This window comes from Solenopsis invicta, chromosome 4, assembly GCF_016802725.1.
Source record: "Solenopsis invicta isolate M01_SB chromosome 4, UNIL_Sinv_3.0, whole genome shotgun sequence".
NCBI lineage: Eukaryota > Metazoa > Arthropoda > Insecta > Hymenoptera > Formicidae > Solenopsis > Solenopsis invicta.
The window spans coordinates 887,447-910,736 of record NC_052667.1 but is presented as its reverse complement, the minus strand read 5'-3'; the positions used below and the strand labels follow the sequence as shown (position 1 = coordinate 910,736).

Genomic DNA, 23,290 nt, shown 5'->3' with positions numbered 1-23,290 from the left:
TTAAGAATTGGTGAAGATATTTTATTAATTTACAACGATTTTTAAATCGTTTTAAAACACTGATCTCGATTGTTCTCATAGACTATACGAAGGAGAAGAGGAGGAGAGGGGAGAAGAACGAGACAAATGCATTTTCAGTTTTTTTTTTTTTTTTTTTACATTCAATCGTCTAGTTTCAATGATTACGATAAACGTTAAAACCTGAAAACTGCCAACGTCTTTCCATATTTGCGCCGATGCCGAATAATTCTTGTTTGAAAACCTGTGGGAAACGTTGCATTAAAACTTCAACCTCGTTCGGTTTAATGCCAGGCTCCATTTTCTGCAAGTAGGACCATAAATAATCCACACTTGCACCGAACGGGTGGATATGCAGAAACGTCGCTATAAGACCTACAACATATCATGTAGCAAGTTACAATTAACATTGTAAAATTAATTATTTTTCAATTATTTCTGAAATTTTTATGTTACCAATAAGTTTAGCATCCTTCTGAGTGACTTGCACAAAGTTGGCGGTAAGAATGTGTTGCTTCGGTGTACGTGGTTCTTCGCTAATGTCGTCGTCTTTATCGAGCGTAATAATTTCGCTCTCTCTGGGCTCCTCCTTCTTCGTGGCATTCAACTTGATGGTCAAATCTTTGATCTTCTGATCATCTTGTGCCTGTTGCTTACGCGACTGCATCAACTGTTCCTGCATACCCTTCAGTGTTTGCTGTAACATCTTCATTTGCTTTTCCTTCCCTTCCAATTCGGCTTTCGTTTCCGATTTCAAGAGATCCACCTACGACAAAAATGTGTAATTTAAAAATTTTTCAAGAAATCGCGTATCAAATTGTTTCGCATTGATACACACTTCGTTCTTGTATGCTTCCAACTGGCATCTCAAACTGTCATTCTCCTCTTTGAGACTCTGCAATCTTTCGACATCCTCTTGGTTGCTGTCCATTTGATTGCGCGTTTTCTTACGTTGAGGCTCTTCCTCCGAGTCCGACACATCCATCTCACCCTCGCCTTCAATTAGGCTGTCTTCCAGCTGTACCGCTTTAATTTCCTGTCATTACGAATAACGAAAATTATTAAGTGCTCCAAAGTACAGCCATCGTTTTCTCACACAAATGCATGCAAAATATGTAATTTCCTATCTGCCGTTTAAACAATGATATTTAAGTACGTTCTTAAACGTGGTTCTATTGCTTTTTCTTTTCTCTTTTTTTTTAATTGATGTACAGTACTGATTTTTTTTTATGTACAAATAGTTTCATAAATTTCTGTAATTCAGAGTTTAGGCGCAATACCGCATATCGATTTTGTCTCAATTTTCAATACGGAAGTGTTTCCAGGACTTTTGCTCGTCTTTTCAGATCGATTTAGGCTTACCTGAGCGTAAGAAGTAGATGCAGCTCTGAAGTACAGAAATAATAAGTATTGTATATATCGAGTAACGTTGTTTGAAAAAGTGAGGCAAATCCACATGCTGAATAGTCTGTAGTTGCTTTCGATTCGAAAATGCTAATCTCGTATTACCTTCTATTCCATATGTTGTTCTTAATGTTGTGCGTGTTGCCGACAGGATTTATATCTGCCATACTGTCACGGCATTCCACGATTAAGTATCGAATTGTAACGCACGAGGAGAAGCGTGTGTCTGACCGATTTCTTTTTTATAGCAGGCGATTTAATTTCTTTCCTCAATTGTCACTTACCTGTGGTACCTTAGAAATATAATTTGCAAAACGAGCGTGTTTTGAAGGTATCGTGCAAACGCGCAGAAGAGCATATTGCGACAGAGAAGAATCTGAGATTGCTTTAAGTTACGCAAAAGAAAGAAGAAGTATACAAAGAAGACACGCTACCGGCATGTGAGAGTGCGTTACATACATACCGAGGATTGTTTCTTCCACATCTCGATGTTCTTCCGCTGCGCCTTAGTGAAGTGATCCCAGACCTTCTTGTGGCTGGCCGCAGTAAAGACTCGTTCGATCTGACTGACTGTTGATGACATGTGGTCGCATGTTGCATACAAAAAAACACAACAAATCCTCCGTTGTATACCTTTTGCTTGAAATCTCTAAGCTCGGTAGTTTCGTCTATGCTTTTAGTACTCATTACGCATACTCGTTATGTTAAACGTTTAGTTATATCGTGATATTCCTCGACGGGAACGACGGTACCCCTCCTTTAATAATCAGAGCGTGTTTTTCGTACGTATGTACAGCTACGGAGTCTCACGGAGTCTCACGTAGATTGTGCCGAGTGTGTTGGAGCGCATCTAATCTAACGTAAAGTTGGTTTCACCAAACATTCCGCTCTCATTGTTCGCCTTTCCACCATACTGCGATAATGTAACCCCGAAGACTTGCAATCCGCGGACTTCCATATGTATAAGAACTATTTTGAACAATAGCGAATATGATCTCGTGCCTTGTTGAACGTTTATCGCGTGATACAATACATACATGTATACATGAACATTTAGTAAAGAGAATTATATAAAAGTTTCGTAGTTTATATATGCAGTTCAAAATAATCTTTTAGCAATGGATGCCCAGCCCATCACCCTTACTCCTTAGCATTGCCAAGCATGCAATTTTCAAGTACACTATGACTCTATGAGATAGAATTTGCGACAAAATCGCCTTCGTTCATCGGTTTTGTTGAATCCTACGTCCGAGAAGACAGGATTTTTTCACCCACCTTATCCTCGCCTACTATCTTTGATCCTTCCTACCGAGTCGCCTCCAATTGTGCTTTGACCACAAACAGAATTCATACACGAATTTGCCATGATACATTTGAGAAATTGCTAAAGTTAGTGACGAGACAGAGAAATACTTGGTCGTGTGTAGTCGAGAGTAAGGTTTCACATCAAGCGTATCACTTGATATATGCAAAAGCCGATTTTTGGAATATCATACGTCGAGATCGACCAAGCTTAATATTCGATTTGGCTTTGTACCTGATTATAATTGGTTGTTGTACCTTAATGAATTGTTATTCTTAATTATCACGTAACCATGTAACGTACCTTCGTAACTGGTATAAGAAAAATCTCTGCTTTTTATCGGAACTCAATACATGTGGCACAAGGATTCGTCATACACACAGTGTGAAGAACGCAGCGATACCATTGTTGTTAACTTTGAGATTACGAACGAGATATAATCACGAGATTTTTGTTGCGTTTTACTATATCCAAATAAGGATTTCCTCTATTGGTTGTTGGACCTATTTATGCCAGAGTGAACTTACCAGCCAAGCGGATTTTCTTCGCGCACACGAAATATGTATGATAGTATGGAGCTATCTTAGAGATAGAATAATAGAAAAGCGTGTAAACGTACATTGTATGAGGAGTCCTTGCATTCTTCCTTTCATTAATTCTTTGGCTTTTTGCAGCTCCTCCTCGTAAGCAGCCTTCTCCGTCAAAAGTCGTCGCACGTGAGAGTTGGTCGATTGTATCATGGAGTAGAAGATATTAGCGTTACGTTTGATACAATCTCCTCGTTCTAACCACGTTACGACAATCTGCAATTATGTTAAAATTACGAAAATACAGAGAAATTACTTGATGTAATAACAAACTGAAAAATCAAGTATTATCGTTTATTAGAATGATTACTCACTTGTACCGCTTTCATAAATGTGTCATCTTGTTTAATTTTTTCGCAAATATTCGATGCCTCGTGATCCGTATAATGCACTACCGGAGGTGGGCTCGACGGTGGCCTTTGCCTCTCCTTTTCCACTCTTTCTCTGTGACGTTGTTCCCTTTGCAGTTGTCGTTGTCTGCATTCCCATTCGTATTGATCGTCCCTAGCCTAAAATCATTATTACCAATTATATATTTAAATAAAACTAGATTGTACAACATTAATTATACATTTTTTAATAAATGATTTCCAAGAAATAACAAACCTGAGCGAAATCTACATGAAGTCTACCAGTATTCGCGGGTTCTCCACTGGATCCTATTCTTACTCTGTAGCCCGATAGATAGATCGCTGCATCGACACTAGCTTCTAAGACAAAGCGTATATGACAGAAATTCTTCTTAGAAAGACGCAAAGTAGTTATCTCTCCACACCGTTCAAATATTTCCTGTATTATAGCTTCGGTAATGTTTTCCGGCAATCCTACGCAGGCACGATACGATTACGTAAAAATTTATACCTTGCAATAACTTATCTATCAATACTTACCTCCTACAAAAATCGTTCTACATCCTGGTGGCCTCTCTCGTGTAGTAGGTGGTGGAGCGTTCGGATTTGGTGGGAATAACACACAACTTTTACAGTGTATGATCTCTTTGGTACCTTGAGGCGTCATCGGCGGTGGTGGCAGGCTCGCGGTCATTATTTGCGCCGCGTCCGTCATGATTTGCTCGGCGCCCAATATCTGAGCGCCTATCATACTGCCGTCGTGTGACATCATGCCCATGCCCATTGGATTATAGCCATGCGTATGACTCATGTGCGGACCCAGTGTCATCTCGCCCATCATAGGTGCCATCGGTCCCATGGGACCAATACCCATCATGGGATAACCCACTCCCATTCCCCAGACTCCAGCAGTAGGTTCCATCTGGGTGCCTATGCTTGGAGCATTATTTGTGTTTGTTGACGACAAAACTTCGTTGTTGTTAGAATTGTTCGCGTGATTGTTATTATTCTTAGAGGAATTTGCGTTGTTTCTCTCCTCGACTCTTCGATCGTCCCTTCGATCTCGATCGTTCCTCTCCTCCCGTCTGTCCCGATCTCTGTCGCGTCTGTCGCTGCGTTCTCCCCTTGACCTTTCGTAAGATAATGCACAAGCTATAACTAGATTTCAAGCATATCGATTTTACAAAAAGGTGTAATTGTTAATCTTACGGTTCGTTATTTTTTCTCTTCTAATAGATCCTAATAGGACAAATAAAAATATGGTGTATCACCTTCTGTTGTTGTCTCGCGCTTCACGGCTATCCCTGTTCTCCCGATCCCTTCTATTGTCATTCTTGTCGCTTCTCCTGTCACTGCTATCGTCCGACGTTTCCCGCACTACCGGAGGCTGATTTTTATTCGTACTGAACTCCAAGGGCGAGTCGTTCATGCCAGGCAGTGGTATGGGCGGTGGTGGCAGCGGTGGGAAACCTTGGCCCGCCAGTTCCATAAAGCTCTGTGGTCCCGCTATGGGGCCCAGCGGACCTATTGGTCCCATGCCTGCGAATAATTGCATATCGGCGATGAGAAAACGGCGTCGAGACGTAGGGATTCGGAATAGATTTCGCGCAAGGCGAAACGGAGTAATAATTAAAGGGATCGGTTATCGCTCACCCATGGGCGGCATGGCAGTTGCCGGAACTCCGGGGAAGTTGTAAGCCATCTCGCGCGAGATAACCTCTGAGTTCCGTCCGCAGGAGGCGCGAGGCAACGGAAGTAAACACTCCGCTCCGAAATTCTTCGCTCGTTGTCGCGTCGAGGTCGCGGAGATGGCGGCGGTGAGCAGGGTGAGCAGAGTGAGCACACGCAGGGTGGCTGCAATCGAACGTGATTATGCGGCACGTACTCGCGAGCACGACAGATGTCAGCACCGCCTGACCGCGTCACCCCTCCCCCCGCCCAGCGACGTACACTGGTCAACAGTGTTGACTCAACACGTGCGCCTGTGCAATTTTGGATGCGTCACATTTGTTTTCTGTCAAATACTTGACAAAGGAAAGGAGGAAACGCTACATAGCTATCCTACACAATTTTTTTCCGTTTGGCAAACACAAAACGCAACGCGTCATCTCGATCAGCTGGAGGAAGGAGCCAGCACCCGTAGCATCACGTGCCGCTCCGTTTGTGGTTGCCATTTAGCAACGGTCAGTATGTAAACATAGATGGCTGCCTGCAAACATCAAATTTTTTCGATGCAACCTAGCGACGCTTTCTCTGTGAACATGTGCCCGAGAATATTTATCTTTTGCATCTCACACTGAGTTACAGTAAATGGCCAGCACGGTTTGACCGAGGTATGTATTTTCGTTTCGGCAAGGTTCCTTACATCACGACACTTTCTTACCTGAATGCGTCTCGCAGTTTTTGTTTACGTAAAGAGATTCGCATTAAACAAAGTAATAATAACAATAACCATGCATCTCAAACAAAATTGTGTATCAAAGAAACATAGCTTCATTAATTAAACTTGCTAAATTATAATTCGATATAACAGTTGTACGTGAAGTCTTGTAATAAAAAAATGTGTTAAAATTAATTATAATATACGAATTAGATTTAGCCAGCGTGACACATTTCACATAGGTATCTTTTCTTCTTCAATTACTTAAGTCCCTTATTCAACACGAACTTTTATACAAGTGATAGATTTTTTACATTCTTTAAATATCAATAAATTACGAGTATATACATTTTCCTCTACACATTTTATCGATAACTTTAGCTCGGTATTCTACATGAATTTGATATTGATAGAAACTTAAATACAGTGTATAAAAAATACATATACGTTCATTAAAATAATTCAATGAACTCTACTATTCTTATATAAGATTGAAATTAACATTACAATTAATTTTTTATACAGAAAGCACATCTACAAATATGTAGCAAAATTAATTTGTATCCAAGAAACATTTTAATGAAAAAAATATTTTTAAACTCGAGAGCACAAATATAAAGTGTTATATCACTTTATTTAATCAATCATAACATTCAATAATACATAATTTAACTGATAAATGTATTTTGTGTTTAAATTTTTACATAAGGACATGCGTTTTGTTATGTTACGATACACTCGATTGTAGGTAATACCTAGTTTTCAATATCGTAGGCAACTATGTCGTGTAGAGTTTTGACAAGATTCGAAACACCTCAACTCACTCCATTTTGTAATTTACATACGTAATACAAACAACGACTCCAAATAGCATATGTGCGATTGTATTTACATGAATAACTCCGTTATCGCGCCTCACATTCTAACAGGTAATTTAACGTATTTAATCCATACGTACTTTTGTTTTAACCACCCTTAAATATCAATGGCAAGAAGTTGCGTCTTTTCTTCTCCCCCCCCCTCTTTCAAGAGCTATGTGGCGATGTACTGAAAAGATGATGCCTTGAATTACGATGTAACTTACAAAGTATGAATAATATTACACACACGTTTCGAATCCTATTTTATTAAGAGTCAAATGATGGTGCGCGTTGTCGCATTCATTCATCCAAATAACATATGTACATAGTATATTCCCCAAGACCCAATCTCCATACCCGCCCCATTCCCCAAAGTAAAAGTGAACAGATTAAGGCTCCAGCAGGCTATAGGCTACATTCTACAATGTACAATATATTATGTACTTTGTTAGTTTCCGTTTTCGCGTACAATGTCTGGCTGTGTAATGTGTAGTAAGCGATAGCACCAAGAGACTTCCCACTTCTGCTTTCGAACTCGAATGATTCTTTCGTGTGATGGCTACACTAACGTGATGTAATTTAGAAATCAAGTTGCGCAATGATTAACATTTATTTCATTCAGTAGTTCATTAAACTTTGCAACGTATCCATTATATAATAGACATACTTATTATAAAACAATACATTTTAACAAAAATGTATATAGACTTATACCTTTATGAATGTAAAGTTGGATAAAAATAGTAGGCCTTGCCCACCAATATCTGTTAAGAATTATGTTTCCTTGTTTCTCGTACTTTGTGTATTGAACGCGGTAATGAACACTTAACGGTGTTCGGTACCGGGTTGACAAATCATGGATAGACACATCTAATGTCTTTGTATTACATTTGATATATTATGCATTTGATATCACCCATGGCCCCAGCATGTTGTATCGATAAGTAACATAATAATCAGAGAATATGTATTTATATATATATATATATATTTATATTTATATATAATAAAAAATTCGGAAAAAAAACGATATATGTACATATATATCATTCTTTAAACCGAATTTTTAAATACACGAGATGTGTCATCGAGTCGCTTCAAGTGATCAAAGACTTAAGCGTTACAGATTTGTCTTCCTTTTAAAATGAGAGTCAGTCTAACGATCTTCTTATATCTGACGTAAACTATATCAATTTCGCTACTTTTTTCACACATCGTCACATCCGTAAGAAAACTTTTTTGTATCATGTAGTATTTTTTGTATATAGACTATTTGCGTTCCACAATTATATTCGTGTTACAAAACGAAAACAACATATTGTACTCTCTAGTATTCAAATGCCAAATTTTATTATAGACTGCCTATAATAGATAAAATTATTTTGCTTCGAGTCAGGGTGAACCATCGAGTGACAGATAAATTGTGCTAGAGCAGATTGATGTAGTCGTAACATGACAAGATAATCAATAAGATAATAACCTCAGTGAATAATATTGTGTATATTAATTTCCTATTTATTATAATATAGTAAGATATAATAACCTTCTCCGGAGAAAAGTGTTATATAAGTAAAAATATATAAATAATTATAAGACATCACTGACGTTATTATATTTTTGACAAAGTTCGTAATTTATAAATTTTGTCAATTGAAAGACTGCCTCCATCTGCTCATTTCTTCATAACTACATGATTATAGTTTAAATTTATTTTCGCTATTTGCGTCTCACCATCTCAAGCTATTCAACACATTGAATTCAACTTCAGTTCAATCTCTCTTAACATAAGAACAAGGATCCCCATTACCCCATTATAAATAATGAATAGATCTTTTGCTTCGCGCGCGATAGTTATTATCGCTTTTATATCCAAAGTTAAAGATTAAATCTTGCACTATGCTGCAGAATGCAAATATTGTTTTAAGATAGTTGGAATTAAAGCAAAGAAGCAGCGTGATTTATACCAAATTCCATTGCTAGATTCTCAATTTTACAAGAATTAGCATGTTTGTAAAAATAATGATATTCACGCAAAGCCATTTAACGTTATGTTATGTAGAATTATTTGGAGAAATTATGCTCTTAATTAATTTTTTTGATACAATTGACAATGCCAAAACGTTGACCTCCTTGTTTTATTGCTTTTTATAACAACATACAATATGGAGTGGAGAGGAACCTTGAGTGGCATGCATGAGTCGAATATCTCTAGTCAGACGTCATTTAGTAGTGTTATAATTTGCTCCCATGCACATCACACCTCCAGACTTCACTCATGCAGCAAAATGCGCTTTTTTTAATTATTTCTTTTAATATAAAAAAATCTATTTCTATTGACTTTTAAGCTCTTTGCCAATACTGTACGACACAATTTTGTTCCAGTCGATTTTTGTTCGCATTACTGGCAATTGCCTTCGCAGCGCTTTAAAGGTGGTATCGGACATCGTTTGATAGTTCTCGGAAATTGCCGTTTGATAATCGTTTTCGGATTCCTCGACAAACCGTATCAAATCCTTCGCCGTTTGCTTCTCGTTGGAGATCGGCAAACTCTCCTTCACGTCTTTGCTACTGACCAATTGTACATTCCCATCCTCGTAATAATGTACTTGTACTTTGAGGCTACCTCTCAATTCGGCGTTACCCGAATTTGGGGTGAAACTGACAGTCCACACCGAACGCCAGCGGCCATTCCAGAAGTTTTTAGGTTGAAACTGATGATCTTCTATGCATGCCATTAGCGTTATGTTTCCTGCATAAAATTTAATCGTTACACGACGTCCACTGATTTATTTAAATAGTTAATCGGTCAAAAGTAATAATTACCTCCAAGGGATTTTCCAAAAACTGAGCAAGCGCCATGTCTATAATGACTTTGAGTATAATTTGTTATCTCCTCTTGAAGGGCCGACCTCCAAGGCTCCGCTATAGGATCCGGTTCATAAGATTCGTAATCTTGTGCCTCCTTCCTCAGGTGATCATATTTAAAACTTTGCTTACTACGTGCATCGTAAAACCTTTGAGAACCCAAGTCATTGTGTTCTGTTATGAGCGCTGGATGGTCACTTCCCTCTATCTGCGAACGAAGAAAAGAGAGTTTTACTATTTTGTTTATATTACACACCTGTTTTCCTTATATTAATTAATATACTGAAATCTATAATTTTGCACATATTAATGATAGAAAGACAGATGTAAACCTAGAATTTTTCCTACTGTAAAATAAGTTATTTGCAACAGAGAGGTGAAAACAAAGACACTGAAACATTACTGGCACATGCAATGCCTAACCTCAGTTGAAGATAGATTTCAAAATATACAGATGTCGAAGTAGCACTCTACTCTGTAAAAGGAGAAAGAAAACAGGCTTCGTTCATAAATTTAGAGATTATCGTGAAATAGGCAGCGGTGCGGCGTTTACACTGCCTAGCTAGGGTAAAATATCTATAACCTGACGCAAGGGTATCGGATATTCCGGTGCCGGTGCCGGTGCGAGAACCGCGGGAATTTGGTCTCGTGGCGATGCCCAGAGCGAACGTGATCCGCGCATGGATCCCGGATGATCCGATAACGCGAAACAGGTAGAGGCAGAGGGTGTAAGGTCATCGTGGTCGCGCCTCGCGGGCTTTCGGAATCGATACATACACTTGGAAAGGAAAAGGGGGCGATCGCGCGAAAGGGCGCCAAGGGCGCGTGAGCCGCGTTCGCCGCGAGTCAGGCGAAATCGGTGCTTGCACGGGGAAACAGGGTCACCGCGTACACGGCACCGTCAGCGGTTACCAACGATGATGATGATGGTGATGATGGTGACGACGACGATGATGATGATGATGATGATGATGTACCTTAACAGGCGTGAGCTGGTCCTTGTTGTACTGAGCGAAGGCCCCGGATGCGCCCTCCTTCAACAGGTTGTCGTTGTTCAGCAGGACCCTCACGTCGTTGAACACCTCGTTAAACTCGCCCGGCGGCGAATGCAATATAAAATCCGAGACTATTCGCACTTTTTCCTGATCTGGAATCACCGCATCTCCGTCCGCCGCCATCTTACCTTTCCCACTGGTACGCACACTCCACCGTCGCTGCCACCGCCACCACCACCACCACCACCACCATCACCATTACCACTACCACTACCACTGCCGCCGCCGCCGCCGCCGCCGCCGATGTCAAAAGCGAGGGTACGGTGCGGTGGTCACGGACGGGATCAGGTTGTGCTTGGTCTCTTCTCTATCTACGTGGTGCTGCTCGCGGCAGTGCCGATATACCGGGTGGCGCTAACCCGACCAATTTCCTTCTTCCCCGCCCCTCCCCCCCCCGTTCTTCTTTCAACCGAAGTACCTCGTGCGATTTCCGCACGTTCGATTTCTTCTCCGTATTTCGATGCATTCGTTTTCCCTTCTCGCTGATGTCAGTAATGTTCATGTTTCCTCATGAAAATTACGTTTGTCTGTTCGAAAAGTGTTCCACCGGGAAGATACAGTTGATATAATTGTGGACGGATTATTAATTAAATTTAAACTAAATTTGATTTAGAATGGCTAAATTTGATATGAAATGTAGAGCATTACACTTTAACTGCTAGGATTTCTGTTTTAAGCTAGTTTTTCTAATTTTATGCAAAATTCTCGAGAGAAAAGAAGAAAGCAGAAAAAGAAAGTCGAGTCTCAAATATTTTTTTCATCATAATTGTGCACAGTTCAAGTTTAGGTTCTAAACGAATTTTTTTCATATATAAGCAATGTAAATTATTATATACATGGATACATATAATGTTGATATATTTATATTTTAGGCGTAAATGCTCAATTCTGCTTTTTATAATCATTTTTCAGGAGCTGCGTGCTCTCTCCTTTTCCTGTGTGGTGAAGAGTAAATGCTTCTCTTCCGTTAGTTTCTGTCCTTCCGCTTCTTTCAAAGCTCGGAGATGATTCATATATCGCATAAGGATGAATCATGCACCCTCGGAAAAGTTCTTCACACGCGCGCAGACGGACGAAATATATATAATTCTGATAGCTCGTAGCTTTTATCACGAATCTGGTAGCGATAACCGCGGTGATAATTATTGTCACATACGCCCAGCATAAAGCGAGTTTTTAATTCATTAATTGATTAATTGATGAATTAAAAGCTTGCCGACAATTTTCAAATCAGTATTGCTATCTTCCCGTTTGCAGGTAGTGGAATAAAATAATAAAAAATAATATATGCTGTAACGTTATTGTGCTATAATGTTAAAATGTATAAAATATATAAAATATATTATTTTCATTCAATTACACACGCACGGTAATGATTACTTGACGTAGCGTACCTCTAATTACTTCCGTGAGTCGCGTGCGACAAAAATGGAAAAATATGAGCCACCCGGTATATTTCTGTCAAAATTTTTTATAGCACTTTAAAATAAATATCGTTATTTGTTGTAAGCTGAAATTAGCATAGAATCGCAGAGTGTTGTCGATCGCTCGAATTCTCTCGTCCGTAAATCAATAATAGAACAAAATCGACCAGATATCTTTAATTATTTTTGTGTAAATAATCCGACAAATAATCGTTGTTTCGGTTAGAACTACGCGAGGAAAGTTTTATAAATGTAATGCGGTCTAAAAGGATCAAAGATAATTTAGTAAAAGAATCGTTTCTGTTCGTTCCGCTCCGTCTCTTTCCAAATTATACCCTTTTGATACACGAACAAATAGCGTTTAATTCCACGTTGCACGTGAATTTTCAGTGTCCGCGTGCTCTACCCAACGTTATCTCGAATTCTTAGACAATACTCTTCGTCGGATCTGAAGAATTCCGATTGAAAATGGCAGATGATCCGAATCGTGACATCTTGCCTGTAAAAGAAGGTTCTTGCGCGGATACGTTCATCAGTGCCATAGGTTCGTATGCCTTCGTATTTGTATTTGTAATTCCAGTTGGATAATTTACAGCTGACTGTTTGACATCCTTCGATGATTTGCAGCCACATTTTCTAAGCGCCAATATAAATTTTTCCTTGCATGTCCTAGAATTAAATCGATAAATAATATTACTACACAAATTTCTTGTTTATTTTTGTGAGCAACGATACACGAATAATGTTTTAAATATCGGAAGATCCTAGGGAACGTCATCTCGTTTGCAAACTTGATCGCTATCAACTGGAAGACAAGTATCTACGTTTACTCGACGAGGCGAGTAATCTGAAGAAATTGTCCAATTGCCAGGAGGACAAGATCAAGCGGCTCGGGACGAAGCTGATTAGACTGGCAGGCAATCCAAGATCGTGTGGATTAGCGTTAGATATCTCCGACGATAGGAATAGAACGGCCGCTCTGGAACTTGAAAATACCAAGGTAGACTGCCTCTGCAAGTAACGGCGATTCTCTCTTCCTCGTGACGCGCGATAACGGAATCGTTCACTCGGTAGAACGACGTTTATATTCTATTCTATTGTATTAAACTTCTGTATGACGTAGACAGTGTTTGCCCTTATCTATATAAAATTATTTCGATAATTATTTAGATGAAGAAATGGCATTATCTTATTTTTATTTCGAATCAGAATGTATATTATCTTCATCTTTATTTTAAATAAAAAAGATATTAACTTTTTCAAATTATCTAACGATAAGTAAACAACATTTTTTCTCAGATTAAATAAAAGAGCTCTTGTTTTTAAGAAATAAAGATTTAATAAATGAAAATATGAATATATTGTTTATATCTTTTACATGAATAAATATATGAATATATTTTTATATTCTAATTGTTTTGTTCAAACGATATTATTCTAAATTATCCAGATGAATTAAATTATAATATATTTTTTTAAATTAATGGAAGATTATATATGATCGGAAATTTAATTTTAAAATGAATATTCCAAACTAGTGTTAAATGTTTCAGCTGAAGGAGAAAATCGCTGTGATGAGGAATCAATTGTTGAGTCATACGATGAGCGGCAGGTCGTCGTCGCGCAGCCGTAATCTCGTTAGACCATCATCTTCCGGGCTTGTGTAAGTATATGTGCGTCAGATATTATGTATGTACTATGACTCATTATGTCGCGGCGCATTGAAATACTGAATATCGGCTCCCTTTAGGACGTGTCGAAGCGAGAATAACCGCGTGAGAGTGCCGTCCTGTCAGTGCATCGTCAGGACGGAGGACGATGATAACGACATGCAAAATTACCTCGTTAAAATCGAGGTAAAATCCAGCCTGAATAAATCCGAGATATTTGCACTATTTATTTATGATATTTCTACTTACTTTCGCACAGCACGAGTGATGTTATATTTCGTGTACTTATTTTATAGTATATAAAACAAGTTTGCAGAATGATGTAAAACAGCAAGAGCTGTAAAATATTATTGTACGAGTTTCTTCGCACGATTTGATATCACATCTGGACGATTAAACAGCTTCACGAATGCGCAAGCTTGCTTGTTATTAATGTTACATGCTATAATTCTTGCTTAGCGCGTCCAACTTTTGTTCGCAGAAACTGGAGGCACAGAAGAAAGATATGGCGTGTCGTATAATGGAATTAGAGAAGGAGCTGGCGTATTTGAACAATAATCAAAAGGAGAAGGTAGCGGAAAATGTAGAATACATACGAGTGTGGCGACAAATGAAGCAGCTGAACGATAAATTAATGACAACTCAGGAGAAAAATACTGCATTGACCACTGAAATTAATGATTTGAAGACAACCCTGGAACAAACGACAAGGTACTCATTATCGGTCTCTTATCTTTATAGACATAACAAATTGTTTAATATATATTTAAAATTTGAATATTACGAAAAAAATTATTATAAATGTAACAGGTTTTTAATTTTAAGAAAATTATTATTTCATTAGGAATAATCAGGAAATCGTAGCCGTTCTTTCTTCGGAAAGAACGCGCATAGCCGAAATCGACGACCAGATGTTAAAGGCAAAGAATTCACAGTTCACGTTACGCGAGAAGGATGAGCAGATACGGGATCTTATGAACGAAATTAAAATATTGCAACAACATAATAACGAACTTATCACGCTCACTTCGAAATACGGACAAGTCGAATTAGAGAATATTGAATTAAAAAAAAGACTTTCTGACGATGTTCAAGAGCAACAGATCTTGAAGACTGCATTCAATAATGAACAGGCTAACATCGCAGCGTTAAAGGCAACCAATGAACAATTGCTCGCAAAACTTCAAGAATTGCAGGCAAACATAGATACCTTGACGGTACAATTAGCTGTTAGTATACGTTTGTTGTATTTTGCATGTATTTAGAAATTACGTAGTACTTGATTGTCATTTTTTAAATATTTCCAGTCTTTACATACGCAAGATAAAAAGCGCGACTTTACAATGGTACCATCAAACGCAGAACAGTGCAAAAAATGTTGCGAAATGTATGATAAAATTATACAGTTGGAGAAAACTGTCAGTAATAATCGGGAAGATTGGCAATCAGCTGATAAATCAGTACAGACAATCGTTATTACTAGCACAAGGGAACAGGGTACAATGATAATTTCAAATAATGAAGACAAGACGCCAATGAAGGAATGGAAAACGAATCAGGAAGCAAACGGCACGAGTGTTTTATCCCGAGAAAAAATACTAAAGCTGTTGGATCAAGCGCAGATTAACACGCCTCTGGACGCATCGAGACTCACTCCGAAGGAAGAATACGCGAGCATTTTGGACGTAGCTCAGAGGCACAGGCAAGTCGTACCTCTTGAGAAGCTACTGTTCGGTGATACTAATTGTTGACAAAGACTCTACTATTCGGTATTAATAGTAAATATATTTTTTAAATACAGCATTTATATGCTTACTCAGTACAAATGCCTAGCAAGAAAATTGCTTAACTATTGTGTCAATCTTCTTGTATATATATATATATATATACATATATGTATGTACATTATGAACGATATATATCTTTTTTAATCAAAGATTTTCTCTGCATATTGTTTCAATAATTAGTATTTTATGTTTTGTAATTAAACAAAACATAACAAACGTAACAAAATAAAACAATAACTTAGAGAAAGCCTTGTGTGTTCAAAAATTTATGAAGTAATTTCTCTCGATATTATAAGATAAATATATTTATTTTATATATCCTATTAAATAAGGCTGTAATAACTTTTTGTATAATAAGTGCATTATATTATTCTATTATGATTTTGTATTCAACCTTGTTTTGTTTTTTATACCTTTCAACAATATTAAAAATTAAAAGATTGGAGTACCACAATATCATCACTAGTATTATTACAGTGATAGGAAAATACCTTCTCAACATGAGGCATCAAACTCTGTTCAGGAGAATTCACAGAAAAGATATTTGGAGAATTCGAATATAACACTAGGTCAAATGTTTCTGATTTTATTCGATGTTTTACAAGAACTTTTGTTTACCGAAGTCAATGAAAAACCATCTTTGAGCCATAAAGTATCTGCGATCGGGGATACATCAATTGACGCCAACAACAACGATTTTCATACGATAATTACTCGCAATATTAAGCAACATGATTTTGCTACAGGAACAACGAAAGATTTCGGTAATGATAATCATATATCGACGATTTGAGATTTTTTTTCAAAAACATGGGCGAATGTATTTACAAAAATGTACAGATAAACAATATACGTGCAATAATTTTAAAAACTTGAATTTAGAAACCGATTATTGTTCTCTTCGATCGGCCGCCGTTTGCCCCAAGAATTGTGATGTTGCATGTCGAAAAAAATCTGCAACCATTTCAACGAAAGATGCCGGTTCATCGATGAAAAACGCATTTGATACTGCTTCCTATCCTATGATTCACGAGGAGTACAAAAAATCGTCGTATCGAGATATTAGTAAAGATTTTTGTGTAAGCAATATAACAGTTGCCTATGAGGCATTAAATTGTAGCATATCGTAATATCAATGGTTTTTATTTAGGCAGAAAAATTGGTAAAACTAAAAAGATTAAACTCGTCGCAATATCCTAAATGTAATTTAATGTGTCACTTGCGCAAAGCAAGTTCAAAAGATCCACTGTCTCTACAGAAGAAACAGAAATTACCCTGCAAAATCGAATATTTGAAAGACAGTGTGAAATTATCAGATTCCCCATTGGAGTCCTTTCCTTTATTAATTACTGACAGACAAGGTCTCATTGAAATTCACATTTCGCGATTGCAACTTTCTACATCGGTTAGTACATATATTTTTATATGCATGCGTATATGCGAAATAAAATAATAAACTCTTATAGTTTATTATTTTATTTCCTATTGCCAAACGTTTACTTATATGGATTATTAATTATCTTACATTATCTCTTTCTTATGAAATTGATCATGTTTAAATATTACAACTTTGCGAAAAAAAATCATTAAAAAGCACATAATTTTTTAAATCAATTATATACGGTTTTTTTTAATAATATAATTTATCATTTATTTTTGAAGTAGAGAATACGATTTTATTGTGTTCATTGAGATCAGGTTGCAAAAATTCCGAATGAAGAAGATACATGTAATCTTTACATTTACGTAAGCTGGGACATTTGGGGCGAGAAGGTCGCTTGCACGCCGAAAATGAAATGTCCCAAACTGATCTTCAACTCGTCTTCTGTATATCGCATAGCAGATCTTTTCTCCTTCTTCAAAAATGTGCTGTCGGAATATCTCATCTTCCGAGTGAACATCGTTCGCCGAGACGGTACCAGCTATACGCTTGCCCAAGCGAAAGTCTCCATCAAAGATATATTGGATTATCCGCAAAACAAATTGCATTATATTGTTCCCGTGAATGGCGTCATTCCTTGCTTTCTCGGCATCAATTTCGGACAACTGTCGTTGTGGGTTCGGTTGAGTTGCAACGTCGACATGGTCGAAGCTTTTAAAAAACAATGTGGCATAAGCTCGTTGAAAGATACTGCGCCTTCAGGAACAAAAGATACGAACGACATAGCTCAGAAACTTCTTCGGCGTCCTACGAGACATATTGTTGACATAACGTTTAAAGATCAGCAACAAAAGGATAGTTCAATGTCCGAAGATTCAGTAGATCAAGATATACAACCGCCCGCGCCACTAGACACGAGTAATTTTTTACGTGTGAAAAGATTTACATATTTCATTGGAATTTGCGTGAGAACTGTGATTTATCAGATAATTATAATTGATTTTGTACATATTTAAATTGTATGTTGTTAGCAGCAATCATATTGTAATCAATCGTACAAATGTTGCATCTTGGTAATACAATACAAAATTGTATTAATTGCATTTACTAAAACTTTTAATTAATGTCACGTTATTAAAATCATAGATTTTCAATACGAAACTGAAAACTCAGATGACAATGAAAACTCAAATAATGAAGAATTGACTTCGCCCGTCAAGGCAAATCAAATGTTTAAAGATGAAAATGGGATGATTACAGTGGAAAAGTTAGTTTTTTTCTTACTATCTCGTTTTTCTATTTTCTCGCGTTATTTAAATTGCCTGCAAAATTTAATTTTGCAAACTTGAAAAAGTCGTATAAATAATTTTAATTAGTTCAGATTCCAAAACGGATAATAATAACGAGAGAGAAGAAAATGATACTTCGAGGGATACACCAAGCATGATGGAGTTCACGACATTACTCGCGAATGTAAGATACATACGTTTAGCAATGTTACGGAAAATTCTTGCAATCGTATAAAAAATAGTGAAAGTATTCTATCAGAAAAATTATCGAGATTTCGGACGTATTCAGGGCGTTTCGTTGTTCGAAGGATCAAACAGTACGATCCGCGACATGGACGAGATTCTGTCGGACAGAAACTGGGATAGGTACAAGCAGAGGAGTCTGCTCTCTTTTACCAGTACACTTAATTATTAATTATGTCTGCATTCATATATGCTCATTAAACAACTCGAATTAGTCACCCAAAAACACTTGCAGGAGCTAAGTCGTTAAATGTGGAAGAGCAAGATTGCCCAAATGACAACTCTACTTGTGACATTTCTACAAGATTGCTCCATTAGCTATTCTTGAGATGCTCTACGAAAAGTGCTGGATTACAAACATACAAATTTCCTTTAATAAAATTGCCAAATATATTTTACATTGTATAGTTATTTAATGATAAATGTTAGATGACTACAACAAATTAAGCTTCAGATTTTTATGTTTTTAAAATCAAATTAAATTTTATATGCAAATTTCCAATTTTATTGTTTAAAGCGAAAAACTAAAATTTACGAAATAAGCTAAAATAAACTTTTCAAAGATAGATTACATTCACAAATTTATGGAAAAATACATTGTTAATTAAATTGCCGCAATTGTACTTCACAACTCTTAATAATATATGATGTGAGTTAAAAAAATGTGTTAGCACATTGTACGCCAGCACGTTTCTGATGGAGAAACGTATCTAAAAATACATTCACAAAAAGTATATTAACGTCCAAATTGTACGTAAAGTACACTGTTAAAAATGTCATAAAATTCAATGTATTTTTAAATTAAACATTATACATTAAATTTAAAATACATTAAATTTAATGTATCTATAATTGAAAAATATGTACATAAACTGTAGTGCGCTTCTGACAACATTAAATATTTTTTAATGTACCTACTTGAAATTCGCTTCCGTTACATTACATTAAATTCTGCTGCCAATTTTTAACAGTGTAATTTAACTCAGTTTTGTGATTCATACTCGCTCTTTTTCAGCACCATGAAAAGGATGCAATAATCATAGAAATAGTGAGCATGCAGCTTTCAGACGAAAGCATTATGCAGAACGATGAAGTACATTTGTTTTACGTAGAATATTCCTTTCTCGGGAATTATGGTGAAGATATGGAGACCGATTCTGTGGAGAAATCAAAAACGAGTGATCAAGAAATGGTCTATAATTATAAAAAAAGTATATCACTCTCTCTCTCTTTTCTATGTAAAAGGAAATAATATATAGTTAATAAAAATGCACGTTTTCAAATATAATGTAAATTATAATAAACAGAGAAATTTATATATTATTTAAAATACACATACACAAATATAAAATTTTAGAATTTTGGATAAATGAAGTGACACAAAGAGATAGTTTGCGCGCTATGTTAACCGAAATCACAAGTCCGAATGTAACTTTTACTATTGTCAGTGAACCATTACCCGAGGAAAGGGAAGATAAAGACTGCGAAGAAATTGGGTTAATAATGATCTACTTAATTTAGAATTTTTACAGTAGTATTGCATGTATATAAAAATTAATAGGAACTCCTTTCTCGCATTTCTCTTTAAAATAAATGAGGTTTAATTTTATGATTTTATAAGATTTAATATTATGATTTCTGTTTTCTCCTTCTAGTTATGCAACTTTTAATATAAGAAAATACGCTCTCGGTGATGGTAGCAAATATATATTGTTGCCAATCAAGAATACTCAAAATAGACAAATTGGGACGCTAAAGGTAATACATACATATAAATTACTTTTAATTGTAAGTTAAAATTAAGAGATTTTATATTATTAAATTTAAATTCATTTAGATTGCTGTGTCTGGTTTTAATGCCATTCGACAATGTTTACCGGATCAATTGCGATAGCAATGTAGGAAATCCTAATATTACACGAGTATTTAGATTATTAAAAGATGATTGAATTGTGAAGTCGTAAGATCAATGCTTACAATCAAGAAAAAAAATTATATTTCTAATTGTATGAAAGTTTATTCAAAATTGTCTACATATTTTCTTATATATTAAATTATGTTGTAATGTCATATTGATAAACAATATTGTTATATTTATTTCTCTTTAAACAACGCAAAGCTTCTACCTTTTTGAGCACATATAAATTATTGCTGTTTAGAAGACTTTATATTTATATTTTTATAAAGTTAAATTTTTTAATTATTTTGATTCTCTCATTCTATGGTTCGCTTACATTTTTCTTGAGATATTTAAATCTTTTTTTTCTTTGCTTTATATTGATGCAAGCGTGTTATTTCGTTACAATTGTGTGCTATTTTGCTGTACTGTACTATTCGCCAAGATCTCGGCCACGGTTCCATTGTTCTTATTACTTTTCTGAAGCAATCGCATAATCTCCCGGTGTTGCTTTTTCATCTCTGATGACAGTTTAGTCCGGCGAAATACGTCGTTGTAGATATTTGTAGCTATCTGAAACTCTCTGCAATCCTGCGGGCTATGAGCGATCGACCAAACACCCACTATCGTGTCGATGCCCTGGCATACTCTGCACGCACCTATGTGTATCATCATAGATCTTTTTTAAAATTTTTGACTGGTTCCTAGCGTGTAACATCCATCAGATATGAAACAAACCAATTTACTTGGTTGCGTGTCGTACCTGCAAACATTGCCAGAGACTTGGTGCGATTGTCAATGGCAAGCAAGGAAAACGGTCCACCCACCGCGAATGGTGCATATCCGGTCAAGTTCCAGAAGGAATCCAGCAGACCCTGATGAGGGGGTGGAGGCGATAATTTCGCGAGCGTTACGTTTATTGTGCGATTAGTAACTTTCATGTCGAGTCGCACTCCGCCCTGGGTAGTTACCCACGAACCTGATATCTTGCAAGGCAAACCTGTTCCGGATGAAGATAATTGTTTAGCAATATTTTGCTTTAACATTACGTTCTTTTAGATTTCAAAAATAAAGTTTAAATTTTAATTTTAATAGAGCTAATAAGACATATCAACTAATTAAAATTTTCAAAAAAGACTTATTGATACTATTTCACTAATTAAATGTCAAATTTAATTTGATTATATCAAAAGAGATTAGGATTATAAAGTAACCTTCTATTTGTTCATTTTCAGTTGCTCGATTTGATTTAATTTCCTCCAATTCGTCAACAATCTTCTCCAATATTTTATTAGCGACTTCCTTGGTTTCGTGCAATGTTGCGGAGACATTTGTACGTTGAATCTCTTCCGTTGTCTTCGCTGCAATCGCGGATGCAGGATTATCGAATATTTGGCCATTTGTCGATTTTTCATTTACATCATCATCGCCTTGAGATTGCTTGTGGAATATTCGAGTTGCTTTTTGTTTCGCTTTGTGATTTTTCTCAATAAAATGTTTCTCATCATCATTGTACCAATTCTGTTTGATGTCACTTTCTCGATCAGGAATCAAAACATGTTCTATCGGTCGACTGACAGTTGATTGAGAAAAAACTGGAGCGTGATCGATAATTTTGCGCATATTTTGTCTCGTGGGAACAACGGAATAAACATAATCATTGGATAAAGGCGGTATGGGAGATTCAACATCTTTCTCGGCGACGTATACGTTCAAAGTGCCTGGAACTTTGCGAAGAATTTGCGGCACATCTATCGAAGCACCTGGATAAAGCACTTGCACTTCCTCAGGTTTGCTCATGTCTGGTACAACACTTAAATTTGAGTACAAATGAGGAACGCTTAGCTCATTCTGGTATTGTAGCACGTCACCAGGAATCTGTTTGACTTCGATCTGCGAACCGAGAATGGAGTTTGCGCTGGTAGTAAGAACCTCGGTTAGATCAAGATCAGAATTAATAAAATTCTCGGTAGGAGATTCCATCTCATTGATAAATATGCTTTCTTTAGGCTGATCGATGTTCGATACTTGAAACTGATTAAAAGCTGAATCCTCTTGAGTTACTCCAGGAATATAATATAGACTTCCTGGATTAACTTTCTGATCGGTTAGCATCGGCAAATATGTAGGCGCATATTCGACAGCGTTAGCTTTATTTGCTTGAGCGATCGGAGAACGACCGGTTTCCCAAGGTTTTAATTCATAATCGTAAGTTAAATCCTTGTAGGAATTTCCATCTGTGAATTGCTGTTTGAATCGCGAACGATTGTCGAATGGATTGCTGCCAAAGATAGAACCGTTTGAGATTTGCCTAACGATTCTTTCGTTTTCAATCTCCATTTCATCTCCTTTTAATTGCGTTTTAATTGGTTCGGCATTATTATAATACTCAGAAGATTCGAATCCTGGATTGCTGGAATCTTTTTTAAAATTTTCCTTTCGCGTCAAACGTTGAATCATCTTCTCGTTTGACGGTATTCCGCCGATTTTTTGATATCTTCGTCCCAAATGCGAAGAATTTACGATATTACGTTTCGAGTGGCCGTTATTTTCATTTATAAAATTTTGTTCAGCAATATTAACTTGACTCATTGAACTTAACGTATCTTCATTCACCGTATTTTGGTTTATCCCAATATTAACAGGTAGATTTATTTTTCGTCTTTTTTTCTAAACAATAAAAGGTTAGCATTTAAATTAAGATTTAGACAAAAAAGTATTTTTACATTTTTTAAAATATATATTTTTTTTTAATAAAAAGATTTTTCTTTTATTTA

The 23,290-nt window shown here is 36.5% G+C and overlaps 5 protein-coding genes across 6 annotated transcripts; 2 read left to right on the top strand and 3 right to left on the bottom strand.

Annotated features, from left to right (window-relative positions):
- Window positions 1-127: 127 nt before the first annotated feature.
- Window positions 128-5,551, bottom strand: LOC105195782 (ecto-NOX disulfide-thiol exchanger 2). 2 transcript variants are annotated; one of them, XM_011161385.3, is made up of 10 exons: window positions 5,316-5,551; window positions 4,934-5,201; window positions 4,203-4,820; window positions 3,919-4,136; window positions 3,627-3,821; window positions 3,345-3,528; window positions 1,886-1,992; window positions 857-1,054; window positions 475-784; window positions 128-393 (listed from the first exon to the last, which is right to left on the bottom strand). In XM_011161385.3, exons 2-10 carry the CDS (start codon window positions 4,992-4,994, stop codon window positions 176-178), a joined length of 2,109 nt encoding a protein of 702 aa, XP_011159687.1. In that variant the 5' UTR covers window positions 4,995-5,201; window positions 5,316-5,551; the 3' UTR covers window positions 128-175. The 2 variants fall into 2 exon arrangements, with proteins under 2 accessions (XP_011159687.1, XP_011159686.1); XM_011161384.3 differs by having other exon boundaries at window positions 4,203-4,792; window positions 5,316-5,550.
- Window positions 5,552-6,657: 1,106 nt separating this feature from the next.
- Window positions 6,658-10,985, bottom strand: LOC105195779 (F-actin-capping protein subunit alpha). Its single transcript, XM_011161382.3, has 3 exons — window positions 10,745-10,985; window positions 9,726-9,975; window positions 6,658-9,651 (listed from the first exon to the last, which is right to left on the bottom strand). Exons 1-3 carry the CDS (start codon window positions 10,943-10,945, stop codon window positions 9,233-9,235), a joined length of 870 nt encoding a protein of 289 aa, XP_011159684.1. The 5' UTR covers window positions 10,946-10,985; the 3' UTR covers window positions 6,658-9,232.
- A 1,664-nt stretch (window positions 10,986-12,649) lies between these two features.
- Window positions 12,650-20,510, top strand: LOC105195780 (protein fantom). Its single transcript, XM_026135869.2, has 16 exons — window positions 12,650-12,790; window positions 13,008-13,246; window positions 13,800-13,909; window positions 13,997-14,102; window positions 14,398-14,627; window positions 14,761-15,145; window positions 15,224-15,662; window positions 16,273-16,467; window positions 16,586-16,782; window positions 16,854-17,112; window positions 17,397-18,088; window positions 18,612-18,785; window positions 19,632-19,827; window positions 19,974-20,112; window positions 20,272-20,374; window positions 20,454-20,510. Exons 1-16 carry the CDS (start codon window positions 12,715-12,717, stop codon window positions 20,508-20,510), a joined length of 3,597 nt encoding a protein of 1,198 aa, XP_025991654.2. The 5' UTR covers window positions 12,650-12,714.
- LOC120357641 lies at window positions 15,674-16,860 on the top strand. The gene is made up of 2 exons (XM_039448664.1): window positions 15,674-16,467; window positions 16,586-16,860. The coding sequence occupies exons 1-2, from the start codon at window positions 16,278-16,280 to the stop codon at window positions 16,831-16,833; spliced, it is 438 nt and encodes a 145-aa protein (XP_039304598.1). The 5' UTR covers window positions 15,674-16,277; the 3' UTR covers window positions 16,834-16,860.
- Window positions 19,961-21,668, bottom strand: LOC120357640. Its single transcript, XM_039448663.1, has 2 exons — window positions 21,277-21,668; window positions 19,961-21,172 (listed from the first exon to the last, which is right to left on the bottom strand). The coding sequence occupies exons 1-2, from the start codon at window positions 21,557-21,559 to the stop codon at window positions 20,916-20,918; spliced, it is 540 nt and encodes a 179-aa protein (XP_039304597.1). The 5' UTR covers window positions 21,560-21,668; the 3' UTR covers window positions 19,961-20,915.
- Between the last annotated feature and the right edge of the window lie 1,622 nt (window positions 21,669-23,290).

Excerpts from the sequence above, each read along its gene's own strand:
- LOC105195782 (XM_011161384.3), bottom strand. The coding sequence starts at position 5,364 with ATGGCTTACAACTTCCCCGGAGTTCCGGCAACTGCCATGCCGCCCATG. Across the intron at positions 4,137-4,202 it reads TAGAACGATTTTTGTAGGAG|GATTGCCGGAAAACATTACC; the intron begins GTAAGTATTGAT and ends GTGCCTGCGTAG. Across the intron at positions 785-856 it reads TGGAAGCATACAAGAACGAA|GTGGATCTCTTGAAATCGGA; the intron begins GTGTGTATCAAT and ends TTTTTGTCGTAG.
- LOC105195779 (XM_011161382.3), bottom strand. The coding sequence starts at position 10,945 with ATGGCGGCGGACGGAGATGCGGTGATTCCAGATCAGGAAAAAGTGCGA. Across the intron at positions 9,976-10,744 it reads ACCAGCTCACGCCTGTTAAG|ATAGAGGGAAGTGACCATCC; the intron begins GTACATCATCAT and ends CTTCGTTCGCAG. Across the intron at positions 9,652-9,725 it reads TTTTGGAAAATCCCTTGGAG|GAAACATAACGCTAATGGCA; the intron begins GTAATTATTACT and ends AATTTTATGCAG.
- LOC105195780 (XM_026135869.2), top strand. The coding sequence starts at position 12,715 with ATGGCAGATGATCCGAATCGTGACATCTTGCCTGTAAAAGAAGGTTCT. Across the intron at positions 13,247-13,799 it reads TGGAACTTGAAAATACCAAG|CTGAAGGAGAAAATCGCTGT; the intron begins GTAGACTGCCTC and ends TAAATGTTTCAG. Across the intron at positions 15,663-16,272 it reads ACTGTTCGGTGATACTAATT|GTCAAATGTTTCTGATTTTA; the intron begins GTTGACAAAGAC and ends ATATAACACTAG.
- LOC120357641 (XM_039448664.1), top strand. The coding sequence starts at position 16,278 with ATGTTTCTGATTTTATTCGATGTTTTACAAGAACTTTTGTTTACCGAA. Across the intron at positions 16,468-16,585 it reads AGGAACAACGAAAGATTTCG|AAACCGATTATTGTTCTCTT; the intron begins GTAATGATAATC and ends ACTTGAATTTAG.
- LOC120357640 (XM_039448663.1), bottom strand. The coding sequence starts at position 21,559 with ATGTTAAAGCAAAATATTGCTAAACAATTATCTTCATCCGGAACAGGT. Across the intron at positions 21,173-21,276 it reads GTCTCTGGCAATGTTTGCAG|GTGCGTGCAGAGTATGCCAG; the intron begins GTACGACACGCA and ends TGATACACATAG.